The sequence below is a fragment of the Lolium perenne genome, chromosome 4 (assembly GCF_019359855.2).
Source record: "Lolium perenne isolate Kyuss_39 chromosome 4, Kyuss_2.0, whole genome shotgun sequence".
NCBI classification, from domain to species: Eukaryota; Viridiplantae; Streptophyta; class Magnoliopsida; order Poales; family Poaceae; genus Lolium; species Lolium perenne.
Genome location: NC_067247.2, coordinates 343568918 through 343583304, shown reverse-complemented (window position 1 = coordinate 343583304; position 14387 = coordinate 343568918). Strand labels below are relative to the sequence as shown.

The window sequence follows — 14387 nt, the reverse complement described above, 5'->3', positions numbered from 1 at the left end:
CATGGTATGTGGCTAATCGATGAGTTATGCATGACTGTGCATGTATCGTGTCCGCAGGTTCCACTGGATTCTTATGGTAATTCAATTTCACACCTCCTCAGTTCTCGTCCACGACTCTCTGAATATGGATCCGGCGCTTTGGGCCGACATGAGAAAAATGATGCAAAAGTAATTATTTTCATTCATTTGCGCTCTATATCGATCGGCCTATTTCGTTCATCATTTCCTAATATCAAGTAACTAATTAATAACTCTCTTGTTCATTTAATTTTCTTTGCCTCGTAGGGTTTGGAGACGGTTCGTAGATACCAAGGTCGGTGAATTCAAAAAAGAGCTACATTTTAAAATGGCAGTGCGGACGACTGGGGATATTCAGCCACCAGGGACCAATCTATGTGGATACTATGTTTGTGAGAGGATCCGGAGATACTGCAATGAGCGGGACCAGAAGTGTGAGAACAACATCATGAGGAATAACCTCCGGAAGACGCTTAGTCCAGAAGCTCGCTTCCGACCACTTCAAGAGGAACTTGCTGGATGGTTGGCGAGGGAAGTCATCGATCCTAGAGGAGAACACCATTATGATGACGTAGAACTTCATATGCACTAAATTATGGATGGAAACTTGTTCAAAATTGTATATGGTCATCCGATATTGAATATATATTGTATATTCCTCTTGAATTCTTTTTGGTTCTAATTTCAAATTTGTTTGAAATTGTACATTTATATGCATGTATGTAGTGCCGTAGAATATGTGAAACTCCTTCAAAATTAAAACCCAAAAGAAATAAAACAATACAAATTAAAAAGAAACCAGATTTAGGGGGAGGGGGGCTAAACCCTAAACCCTGCGGAGGCCTTTAGTCGCGGTTGGCCAGAAGAACCGCGACTAAAGGTCCTCCGCCCTGGCGCTCGCCTGCGGCCCACGTGGACGGGCCTTTAGTCGCGGTTCGTAAGGAACCGCGACTAAAGGGGGGGCCTTTAGTCGCGCTACTTTGGTCGCGGTTGCGCAACCGCGACTAATGGCAGTTGCGAACCGCGACCAAAGGCTCTTTTTCCACCGGTGGGGATTGGCTATGTCTAATCTAGTGGTGCAAGTGATTGCACATCACATCACTTTGAGTCATATGACTTATCGCTGTCCCCAATCACGGAAGCAGAATTGGTAAATAAATGAAGATACAAACACTTCAACTATACGAGTACTATTATTTATATATCTTGTAGTGTCGTCTAGCACTGAGCTACCCCTTGTCAAGTTACATGAAATTCTACAAGATCAAAGACCAAACTAAAACAGAAAGGAACCAGTAGCATTTTTGTCAAAAGAAAGTAAACCCGTTTGCATGATACGAAATATATTTCCGAGATCAATTCACATTCCTACAGAACCTCTGCGAGAGAGCTGAAAAGAAATGTAGAAACCAGGCGTGTGTGTGCAGACATACGTACTCTGTTCACGTCCTATCGCATCAGATCAGAGTGGCACCCATTTCCATGCTGCGAAGAAGAAGTAGCATGCAAGAAACCGAAAGGAGGCAAGTGCCGCAAACCCAAAGAAGAAACATAATTTACATACTCATCGCGTCTAGTCTACTACTCCAACATGTACAAAGTAATCACATTTTATACAGGGCGAGCATACGTGCTCTGCACTTCTACTGACGGGACGCCGCTGCAGCCTTGCCGTAGCTCGTCGGCTGCAGTGCAGGCTCGGACGCGACGTTGCCGTGGGACGGTGGTTTGGCGAACACGGCCTCCCACACGTCGCCGAAAGCGTCGACGATGTCGCGGCGGTGGCGCTGGTCGTTGAGCGCGAGGAAGCAGCGCAGCAGGCGCTCGAGCCCGTCGGCGTCGTAGATGCGGCGGGTGACGACCATCTCCGCCATGGAGCGCCGGAAGTCGGCCCGGGGGTCGTCGGAGCGCTTCACCACCGCGAAGCTCCCGGCCACGTCCGCCTCCGCCGCTGCCACGGCGCCGGAGCTCCCGGAGGAGGTCTCCGTCGCGGTCGACGTCACCACCGTCGCCTCCGCCGTGCCACCGAGGCTGCGGCTGTACGCGTCGTCGGGCTCCTCGTCGGTGCTGAACCAGCCGCTGTCGCCGGACGAGAAGCTCGCGAGGGCCGCCTTGCGGTGGAGGCGGCGGCGGCGGCGGGAGCGCCGCAGCCGGCGCTGCGCGTCGATCTTGAGGCGGGGCGTGTCGTCGCCGTCGGTGGCGGCGGCCTCGATGACGTGCCAGCGGGAGCTCTTGAGCCAGCGGTAGGCGGGCGTTCCGGGGGCCGGGGGGAGATCGTCGGCGGAGTAGTCGGCGGCGCAGCCTCTGGCGCCGAAGGAGTCCGGTGGCAGGGAACGGCGGCGAGGGAGGACGCGCGGACAGCATGCCCCGGCGGGGGGCGTGAAGGGCGGTGGGTGGTGCTGGGTGGTGGGGATGACCACGTCGGCGGCGGAGGGGGAGCGGCAAGAATGGAAGAGGCGCTTGGCCATGGGGTGGTGAGCAACGCACACGGTGCTACGGTTCGACGACGTGAGCACACTTGCAGTAGAGTGGTGCCGTGTGGAGGTGGTGTAAATATGGCGGGGTTTTGGGGAGTTTTTATATTGGGGAAATGTGTGACGCGAGGATGGGGTTTGGATGAACCGGCAAGGGGGACATGGCCTTCGTAGGACAGGATGGGAACTCGGAACTTCGGAAGTAATCCGTGATAGCGAGTGTGCTTGGAGTGTTTCCCGCAGTAACGTGTTTGTAGCTCTACAATCATATTGATTTTGCTGGTACTGAGAGCATCTCCAGTCTCCGGCGTCCCCGGTAGGGACTCCATGTACAGAGTCTCTACCGGGAACGCCGGACACAAAAATAACGTCCGGATGCATGCATGCAGTCCCTACTCCCCACATGTCATTCTCTTTTCCCACACTTTCTCTTACCTACTTTTTCCACATGGAATTATCCCTTCTATTAAAATGCATGCATCCGGACGCTGTTTGAGGGACGCGACCGGAAAGGATCTCTTTTTTTTTTTACAGATTTTTAGTTTCTTTTTGTCCGGCGCGGTCCTAAACGTCCCCCAAATTATTTGTGTCGAACGTTTCTTAGGGACGCGACTGGAGATGCTCTGAGATTAAGAGCATCTCCAACATCGGCGCTAAATCATGGTGTTGTAAAAACACTTTGCAGCGCGCTCCATCCATATTTTGCGCGTGAGACCATATTCACCTCCAACAGAAGCTCTAAATTTTGGAGCTGAAAAAATTGGTAGTTGTTTGTGCGCGCGACTTATACCGCTCGCTCTTTCCGGTGTGGTAGATATAGTACACGACATAGCGCTTTTGCCACAAGCTCTATTTTACAGCGCCGGTTGCAGCATCTGTTGAAGCATCAATTTGTGTCCGCGTACTAAAATCAGTCACTATTTTGAATACAGCGCTGGATAGAGCGCTGCTCTAAAGAAACAGTGAGTACATGCATACACCACCCAGGTAACATTGATTGAAACGAGTGTGTCGCCTACCACTCAAAAAAGTTATCCATCTTTGTGAGACACACAAGATGTTTGATTTCAGCTATGATTCAACGGTTTTCACAGTTCTAGATTCACCGATACTAAAGTTGGAGCTCACTAGACCGTGGAACTGTTCAATTTGTATCGTGATTTGTGCGCACCAACCATTTAAACATTAAATTGGATTACATCATCTAACTCAGAATTAACTTTATTCTTTGAATAAATAAATAAATAAGGTCGTGCGTATTTTTTTTTATGCAAGACCGGGGTCTCATCTTCCATTTCCAAGGTCAATCGAGAATTAGGGCATGTACAATGGTAGAGAAGGCACGCATTCTCTTATACCGCCACATCATCTAGAGATGATAATAGATATAAGTCATACAATGTGTTATCTCTTATAGTCTTCTCTAGCAATTAATGGTAATCAATGAAAATTGGTAGGAAATTATGTTGCTAAGGGAAGACATGTCGTACAATGGAGAAAATGTCTTTCCTTATTTTCTAAGAGATGATCTCTTAGCTAAGGGAAGACAACCTTCTCTCCCTTCATTCTCTCTCCATCAACTAAGCAAAAATCTGAGGTGACACCTCTAAAAGAAGGCTGGCGTCATTCCATTGTACGTGCCCTTAGTCACGCCTTGATTCAGAGTAAATTATATGCATGGCCACGTGCGCTAACCATAGAAACATTGATTGGTTGGCCTTAAAGCCAGCTGGGAAAGCCAGAGCATAACCATCTCCGTTGATTAGCTTAATTTTGGAAAAAAGGCAGTCACAGTGAAGCCTATATGTAGTTGATTTTATTGAACTTATTAGTACTTGGTAGTTTCATTAGGGCAATCTATTTTTATATTGTCTAAAAAAACACGTCCCTTTTTTAGAATTGAATCAAACAAACAACAATTTACTATTGGTCCCGTTCCATCTATGGAATTGCCATAATAAGATAAGGGTGTGCCTATGTCTCAGTTGACTAAGATTTTCTTAAGTCTCAGTCACCTCAAAAAAGCGCAACTGCAGTTCAAAGAAAAGTGCAACTCGGTCCAGTTGCACATTTCTGGCAGAAAAGTGCAATTGCACTTTTTTAACAGAAAAGTGCAACTCAAAGCAATTTTCTGTAGGTGACTTAGACTTAAGAAAATCTCAGTTGACTGAGACATAGCAAAACCGATAAGATAATACCCACTAAAAAAAGAAAATAGTAAATGAAACTAAACTTAGAAATTTATGTATACTTGGAGAGTAAACCAGATTGAAAATAGAAAATAATACAGATTTATTCATCATGTTGGTGAAGTTTTCATTTCTTTGTTTTTTGAATGCATTTTAGGCTTCAAACTAAGCGGTCTAAGGTGATTGACCTTTCCGATAATTTTACACAACTGCAAACAGATTTTTTTTTATCAAAAGTGGTTTATAGTTTTTTTTGAAAGGAATACGGTAGGGGAAGCCCCTACAGTGGGTTTTTTTAAAATAATAAGAACCCAATTCTGCGTTCGTGGGAACATGAACCTTGGTGGCTGGGTTGTACATCCACTTCCCTAACCGAATGAGCTAGGCTCACTTCTTGTGATTTATGGTTTTTAATTAACTAATGAATATATTTGTAATAATATTTAACAATATTGTAAATAAGGACAATCTTATTTACTTGAACCTCATTTACAAATATATTTGTTTAGTTAGCTATCTTGTTTTAATATGTCAAAAAAACCATGAATATATATAAATAAATTTTCATATTTTTTATACGAGGAATAACCCTAGCCTTTGCATCAATCGATATACACAACATTTTTAATGCAACCTTATCATTCAGAGTATTACAAATCACATATCACAACCGGTGGATACAAAGATCATCCAACAAAACATAAAAGAACTAAAGCACCTAGGAATTATGAATTCTATTTATCGGACATACATCTCGACCGGTTGAACATAATCCTGAGCGACATTATGCAAATGGCGATTCCATGGACTTATGCTCATCCCGGGGTGCATAGGACCACATGTGTATCCAATGAGTATCGCCTGACTATAACCTGCAAGAAATGAGCAACTCTTGTTGTTAAATATATCATTATTGTGAAAGTTCCATATATTCCTTCACACAGCAGAAACTCCCACGTGAATTTGAGCTTTAATTTTTCTGTTAACCCCATCAATCAATTCCCAAGCATATTTGTTGTGATAGTTGGAGCGGATAACTAAAAGTATGGACAACCATTCGCCAAACACGAGCAATGGGACACGATACAAAAGGGTGTGGAATTGTATCACCCGCTTTACCGATGTACTATTTCCCATGATATTCTAATTTTGCTTTGCATGGTTATCTTTTGTTAAGAAAATCTTTTTTATTTAAGATACAGATAATAAGTACAAAAGTATTTCCTAATAATCTTGTAGGAGGCGGATGGGTTCTTATCCTGGTGGTTGGAGCACCGTGGCTTTTCCCAGGCAGACGGAGTTCGGCTTGGAGTCCCGCACCTCTTTCTCAATTTAGATACAGCCAGGCTCCTCCATTGATGGTTGAAAAAAAAGTTGGACGAGCATTCATATGTTTGGGTAGTGATGAGTGTCGAGTAAGTTTAACGCAAGAAAATTCCGCAACATCAAACGAATCCTCTGATGAGAAGCCATCGACGGGTTTTATCCTAAAGATATAGCATTTAATTTTATGTCAAAAATATGTACCTATATTCTTCTGCTATGGTGTTGAAGACGGGGAAAAACATGACTAAACGTTAATACTCATGAAGAAATATAACTTTGTATGCGGCCACATGTATGTTTTGATCTATTTGTCATGGCATGTATGCTTTGATTGTGTCTAGTAATTCATCCTTCTACTTGTTTTGCCTAGTTCCATATTCTTTTGAATAGTTGCCTGATTTTGGCCTGAGCATGCCCATATTTTCACTCAAGTATATATTCGCCTAAATCAACCAGAACCCTAGGTATAACTTTTGTACGTAAAGCGTATATTCTATCCAAATCGAATGACAATGCACTTCCTTTTTCCTAAAGAAACACTACCTAAAAATGTTGACCATTTTTTCTTTATAAGAAACCGCTATCCTGAAGATGTATGATTGTTTCAGCAGTCATCCGTTTTTGAGCGCCAACTGGTCTTAAGTATGATCTTCTTGCTGCTTGGTGCGTATTTGCTGGCCAGTAGTTAGTTTAAGATGATCGGTTTGTGTGGTTGTTTCTTTCTTTTTCGTCGGCTAGTCCGTCTCTAGCTTATACCTGAAACGTCTTTTTCTTGCTCGATTAAATGGGCAGACACCTGCCATTTTCCTCAAAGAAAATAGTATGGTGGGCAACCAAACACAAGGCCTTATTCATGTTCACACTTTTACAAAACATATTTGGACAAAATCAGACCCAAAATCAAACTGCCTAGTTGTGGACTCGGCATGGTGAGGCGACTCAATTTTCTTCCTAGCATTATAGGCGGAGGATAGAATCTCACGCATGTGATGCCTCCGTACTCGCATGCCTGTTTTCAGCTGGATTCATGCATGCAAAGGAAGCTTGCATTTCCTAATGCTACCAGTTGCAGTCACTTATCCATAGCCAATCGTGGTTCGGCCACAGGAAGAAGCTGACTAGATCATCTGACTGAATCAACCGAGAAAGAAAAGAGGAGCGTCATCGTTGCTGAGAACCGGTACCGTTGCTACTGTGAAGCCTCTGTTGCATGCGAAGTGCAATGTCCCGTTGCCGGCATCCCGGCGACGAGCGTTTCTTGTACTAGTACGCTAGGGAGCGTGGCATCGTTTCTGAATTCTGACGAGTGAACCGAACGGGTCGTGGTCCCTCGTCAGTTATCACCGGTTCTTGCACGTAGCTCACGATCTATATTACTGTACCTGCCAACTCCGCCGCGCCATGGTTAATTTCCCACGACAATCCGGATTGCCTCGGCAGCAAACCGTCCTGCTAGAGCTCGATCTGCAGGTGAAAATTTCGAAATTGAAAGGTTCCCGTCCTCGCCATTTAACTCTCCGCTTTCATTGCCTAGATCTCGTTTTGTGCCTGTACCCACACCGCCGATCCGGCAGCCACGGTAACATTTTTGCCCAATCCCAGCTTAACTGTAGAGCGATCACAAGAGAGGGCGAAAAAGGACGATGGGCTTGATCATTTTTTCCTAATGGGCGCGACGCGATCACTGATGGTCTGCTGCAGATGCACGAGCGCGTCGCAGAGTGGTGCTCTGCAGCTACGACGCACAGGAACGCAGCGAGCCCCGATGCTCATCAGTCCCTTCCAGCTGCAAAACCGAGCGTGCGCGCGACTGCGGCGTCGGCGTCGCCGTGGCGGGCGCTTCCATGGCGGATTTGATCGGGGCAGGTAGCAGCAGCGCCCGTGCGCGCGCGCGCTCTGATGCGGTCTGTCACTGGGCGTTTGTCCGCGCTCGCTTGTCGCTGGTGGCTGCGTCGCGGTCGCGCACGGCCGGCGCTCCAAGTGGACACGGCGGAAGCCCCGGCGGCCCGGGCCCCCTAGTCGTACTCTGGGTTTGGGTCATGGTTGTGCGTACGCCAGAATTGCAGGTTCCATCCGGGTCCAGGCAGAGGCGCGGCATCGGAACCGCGGTGCATTCGGGCGAGCCTGGTACCACTGCTTTCTGTATTCTAGCGCGCCTGAGAAATTTAGAATTTCCAGTGCAGCTGTCCACTGTCGTACCAGTCAAGATCGATTATTGGTCAACTCGAAGGTTGCTGTAATTCTTATTTTGCTTTCAAGTTCTTGCTGGGTATTTTGCCAATGTACAATGAATTTTGGGTAGATAATCCAAAAATGGTGAAGTTTTGGGTAAATAACCAATTCTCCCCAACTCAGTAGCTTGTTGGAATGTTGGGTGACCAAACTACAAAGGCAAGCGATTTTGTTGAAACTAAACGCAGAGTACCGTTATCCATATCATACAGAATGTGAACCAGCAACATAGAATTCAGCCCAATCTCAAAACATTTCGGGGCCTCTTTCGACGATACCAACTCACTGGAAAACATATATTAGGAAATAAAAAAAAACTCTGAGAGGATGTGTCAAGTTATTTACATTTAAATACGAACTTTTGTTCAAGAGCCCACGCAAAGAATGCTTAATCTTTATAGTAAAAGGAAAAAAAAATTACAAAAACAAGCAGGCCGATGCAAACATCAAGGCTTGTGGCACTCCCTCCGACTAAGGTCTACTCTTGCGCTAGACCTAATCTCCTTTCTCTCGTTGCTAGCTTCCAAAGATGAATTTTTTTTATGATGGCATTCAAGATCTGTATTAGAGTTATCTGCCCATGCACATTCCCAAAAACCCTAGCATTTATATGTTTCCTAGCGTCCATGGCATGAGTATGATCATAGAATAGAAACGCTTCCTCTTGAGCTTCGCCACTCTCTTTTTGGCCTCGGTACATGACCTCTTCAGATTAGAATAGATTTGCCGTTCAGGTATGTTCAAATTGGCACTAGCTAAGACGTTTGAACCAAACCTGCCTCACGTAGCCCATGCCGCATCCTCCTATACGATATTGCATGTTATATCATGTTATAATTGCAGTGGAATTGAGTTCATACGAGTAAACTCCTTCCAAAGCGCGTCACAAATAACCTTGGCAACTGGGTGAAAACGATGAAAAAAAGGTAACCAGCTGCATCGTCGCTATAGCATTTGAGAAGACCCGACCCGCTGTGAGCGCTACAACATGCTAAATTGTGCTATTTCGGAGGCAGTCAAAACTGAAGCCCGTCTATTTTCCTGTCACCACCAGGATTTACTTGGATATAAGGACATGTGCATTAGAGCATCTCCGATCATGCCGTCGCAAATCACTGCAAATCAATGTCTAGCAAACCAAAAAGGGCGCACGCCGGCCGGTATTACATATCCACGGATATCAAAGGGTGAGATCATCCATCGGGTAGTAGACACCTCCTCCGGGGTTGCCGATGGCGGAGTGGCAGTCGCGTGAAGGCTCGATCGCTGATGGAGTCGAGGTTACTGGTGGTGTAGCGGTACTAGCCTGGGTTACTGGTGGAGCTCTCTACTCGGACATGTTCGTGGCATGCTGATCCGCGCACCACGCGCTCACCTCGTTGTAAATGCCCCTTGTGTCTATCAGAAACATCACCAAGTCCTCCATCCTCTACTTCGCCGCCATGTTGTCCTTGATAAGTTTGAGCTTGATGTTCTTCCTCTCGATGGCCTACGCCCACCTTGCCGACGTAAACTCCTCCATCTTTGCAGCCCACTCCTACCTGCTTGGTGGCGTGCGAGGTAGCGTTAGCCATGCACACATTGATGGACGAGTGCAGCTTCTCGATGGTCGGCAACGCGTCTACCGTCCCTCAGTGCCTTGGACTTCTCGTTGCCAATGGGCCGGCCGTTAGAAGTTGGCGTTAGCATCGCGACGGGGTTGAACATGGTTTTGGCCTTGGCGAGAGCAGTCCACGTATCCATCCACTTCTCGCATGTCTCAATCCGAGCAAAGACATGGATGAACTTGAATTCTATGTTGTCAGTGTCCTCGCGGTAACCAGCGATCATGGCGCCCATCTCCAATGGACAACAATGTAGCATCACACAACAACCTAAAAAATGACCGACAATGCACAATGGAGGCTAGTTTGCTTACTTGATCATCGAAATTGGTGTCGCTAACATGGGCACGGCGACATCGTGCCACTTGTTACAAGCATGTTGGATCATGTGCCAACGATGATACATGGACGAGTCGTTGCGATCATGGCGCAAGGTCTTGAAATATGGATCCAAAAGCCGTCTCTTATGGAATGATGCCTTCAGCCTCTTCCAATAGCACTCCGAGTTTTTGTTAGAGCCGGTGAAGGGTCGATGCTCACCGTTTTGGATTTTCTTGGCAGCCCAGCGAGAACGAGAGAGATGTGATGTGGTGTTACCTTGGCTTTCTTGGAGCACCGGGCCTAGCGTTGGCAAGGGCGACGAGACGCTACCTTGCCGCCCCCCCCCACCCCACCCTCCCAACAAGCGGCGGGGATGTACTAGGGCGGTGGCACCACCATCCCCGCCATGGTAGCGGCCCTCTGCACTATGGCCGCCTCCGCCGCCAAAGACTTCTGTGCCCTCACCTTCTAATGCCTCTACCGACATCTGGTGTTGTCCAAATGTCGGCGCTTGAGGTCGAAGGCCATTCATCATTGGTCAACCCCTTCGGTCGCTCCTTCTTAGGCTTACCCTTCTTCTTCGGGGGCGCGCTCGCCACCACACGGGGGCGGGCGGGGGGGAGGAGGAGGGGGTACGTACCTTTTCGGCACCATGTGAAAGTACATGGAGCCCCCATGTGTGGTTTTGATAATTAATGACAATCCCTATGGACTAATGTTTGCATTGAGTTATATTTGTAGCAGTTGTCCATAGGCAATTCTTGAACCATTTGTTGGCTTCAAGGTTGCAATAAGAAGAATTTGATGAAGGATGTCGAGTGTCAAGTATGTCTTGAAGATGAAGATGAAGTGAACCCTCAAGTTACTTCAAGACATCAACGTGATGAAGAATGAGGAATGAAGTGCAAGTTCAAGATGAGCCAACTCGAAGAGTTCATAAGCTTGAAGCTTGCCATGGAGAAATGAAGTGGTGTCAAGTATGTATTGAAGATGAAGATGAAGTGAGCCCTCAAGTTACTTCAAGACATCAACATGATGAAGAATGAAGAATGAAGTGCAAGTTCAAGATGATCCAACTCGGAAGAGTTCATAAGCTTGAAGCTTGCCATGGAGAAATGAAGTGCAAGTTCAAGATGAGCCATCTCGAAGAGATCCTTTGCTTGAGTCTTGCCATCCATATGGTGATCATGGATATGTGAAGATGCGCCGAAAAAGAAGCTCTCCCATGGTGGATTATGGGGGAGCAATCCACATGGTGGTCATGGTTATGTGAAGATGCGCCGAAGAAGAAGCTCTCCCATGGTGGATTATGGGGGAGCAATCCACAAGACTTCGTCAAGCAAGCACAAGCAAGAAAGGCGTTCCATCTTGTTGAGGTCAAGATCGTCGTCATCAAGCTCAAGTGGATTGCGCAAGTATAAGGTTTGCTCTTGATAGGTGATACGTCTCCGACGTATCGATAATTTCTTATGTTCCATGCCACATTATTGATGTTATCTACATGTTTTATGCACACTTTATGTCATATTCGTGCATTTTCTGGAACTAACCTATTAACAAGATGCCGAAGTGCCAGTTCCTGTTTTCTGCTGTTTTTGGTTTCAGAAATCCTAGTAACGAAATATTCTCGGAATCGGACGAAATCAACGCCCAAGTTCCTATTTTCACCGGAAGCATCCGTAACACCGGGAAGGACCAGGAGGGGGCATCGGGCCCCCAGGACCATAGGCCGGCGCGGCCCAGGCCCCGGCCGCGCCGCCTATGGTGTCGTCGCCCTTCGACCCTCCTGCGCCGCCTCTTCGCCTATATAAAGCCCCTGGATCGAAAACCCTGATACGATTGACGAAAACCACAGAAACCTTCCAGAGCCGCCGCCATCGCGAGGCCAAGATCTGGGGGACAGGAGTCTCTGTTCCGGCACGCTGCCGGAGCGGGGAAGTGCCCCCGGAAGGCTTCTCCATCGACACCGCTGCCATCTCCACCGCCATCTTCATCACCGCTGCTACTCCCATGAGGAGGGAGTAGTTCTCCATCGAGGCTCGGGGCTGTACCGGTAGCTATGTGGTTAATCTCTCTCCATGTACCTCAATACAATGATCTCATGAGCTGCTTTACATGATTGAGATTCATATGAGTTTTGTATCACTACTATTCTATGTGCTACTCTAGCAAAGTTATTAAAGTAGTTTTATTCCTCCTGCACGTGTGTAAAGGTGACAGTGTGTGCACCGTGTTAGTACTTGGTTTATGCTATGATCATGATCTCTTGTAGATTGCGAAGTTAACTATTGCTATGATAATATTGAGGTGATCTATTCCTCCTACATATGCATGAAGGTGACAGTGTGCATGCTATGTTAGTACTTGGTTTAGTCCTTTGATCTATCTTACACTATAAGGTTACTTAAATATGAGCATTATTGTGGAGCTTGTTAACTCCGGCATTGAGGGTTCGTGTAATCCTACGCAATGTGTTCATCATCCAACAAAAGTGTAGAGTATGCATTTATCTATTCTGTTATGTGATCAATGTTGAGAGTGTCCACTAGTGAAAGTGTAATCCCTAGGCCTTGTTCCTAAATACTGCTGCGTTACTACTGCTTGTTTCTTGTTTCTTTGCGTTACTACTGCTGCAATACTACCACCATCAACTACACGCCCGAAAGCTATTTTCTGGCACCGTTGCTACTGCTCATACTTATTTATACCACCTGTATTTCACTATCTCTTCGCCGAACTAGTGCACCTATTAGGTGTGTTGGGGACACAAGAGACTTCTTGCTTTGTGGTTGCAGGGTTGCATGAGAGGGATATCTTTGACCTCTTCCTCCCTGAGTTCGATAAACCTTGGGTGATCCACTTAAGGGAAAACTTGCTGCTGTTCTACAAACCTCTGCTCTTGGAGGCCCAACACTGTCTACAGGAAAGGAGGGGGAACGTAGACATCAATAGGGTTTCTTTCTCACCGGTCTCATAGTGTAGTTGGAGACCGGTTTATAGTTTAGTTGCCGTACTATCAAGAGGGCTCTCGAGTGAGTAACTCGATCGTATCGTTCGGAGAGAGCTCAAACCTGTGCATCCTTGCAACATCTTTCTTGGTTGCTATTTGGACCTTATCCATGTGATGTTTTAGAGCTTGTGCTTATTCTCATGACAAGCTCTAGTTCATCGAAAACGGATTTCGCATAGATCACTGATACGTCTCCGACGTATCGATAATTTCTTATGTTCCATGCCACATTATTGATGTTATCTACATGTTTTATGCACACTTTATGTCATATTCGTGCATTTTCTGGAACTAACCTATTAACAAGATGCCGAAGTGCCGATTCTTTGTCTGCTGTTTTTGGTTTCAGAAATCCTAGTAAGGAAATATTCTCGGAATTGGACGAAATCAACGCCCAGGGTCCTATTTTGCCACGAAGCTTCGAGAAGACCGAAGAGGAGACGAAGTGGGGCCACGAGGTGGCCACACCATAGGGCGGCGCGGCCCAGGTCTTGGCCGCGCCGACCTGTAGTGTGGGCCCCTCGTGTGGCCCCCTGACCTGCCCTTCCGCCTACAAATAGCCTTCGTCGCGAAACCCCCAGTACCGAGAGCCACGATACGGAAAACCTTCCAGAGACGCCGCCGCCGCCAACCCCATCTCGGGGGATTCAGGAGATCGCCTCCGGCACCCTGCCGGAGAGGGGAATCATCTCCCGGAGGACTCTACGCCGCCATGGTCACCTCCGGAGTGATGTGTGAGTAGTCTACCCCTGGACTATGGGTCCATAGCAGTAGCTAGATGGTTGTCTTCTCCCCATTGTGCTTAATTGTCGGGTCTTGTGAGCTGCCTAACATGATCAAGATCATCTATCTGTAATTCTATATGTTGCGTTTGTTGGGATCCGATGAATAGAGAATACTATGTTATGTTGATTATCAATTCATGTCTATGTGTTGTTTATGATCTTGCATGCTCTCCGTTATTAGTAGATGCTCTGGCCAAGTTGATGCTAGTAACTCCAAGAGGGAGTATTTATGCTCGATAGTGGGTTCATGTCTCCGTGAATCTGGGGGAGTGAGAGAAAGCTCTAAGATTATGGATGTGCTGTTGCCACTAGGGATAAAACATTGGTGCTATGTTCGAGGATGTAGTTACTGATTACATTACGCGCAATACTTAATGCAATTGTCTGTTGTTTTCAACTTAATACTGGAGGGGGTTCGGATGATAACC

The 14387-nt window shown here is 46.6% G+C and overlaps 1 protein-coding gene across 1 annotated transcript; it reads right to left on the bottom strand.

Moving 5' to 3' along the window:
- Positions 1 to 1344: 1344 nt before the first annotated feature.
- LOC127297120 (uncharacterized) lies at positions 1345 to 2612 on the bottom strand. Its single transcript, XM_051327394.2, has one exon. It carries the CDS (start codon positions 2484 to 2486, stop codon positions 1662 to 1664), a length of 825 nt encoding a protein of 274 aa, XP_051183354.1. The 5' UTR covers positions 2487 to 2612; the 3' UTR covers positions 1345 to 1661.
- Positions 2613 to 14387: the final 11775 nt, after the last annotated feature.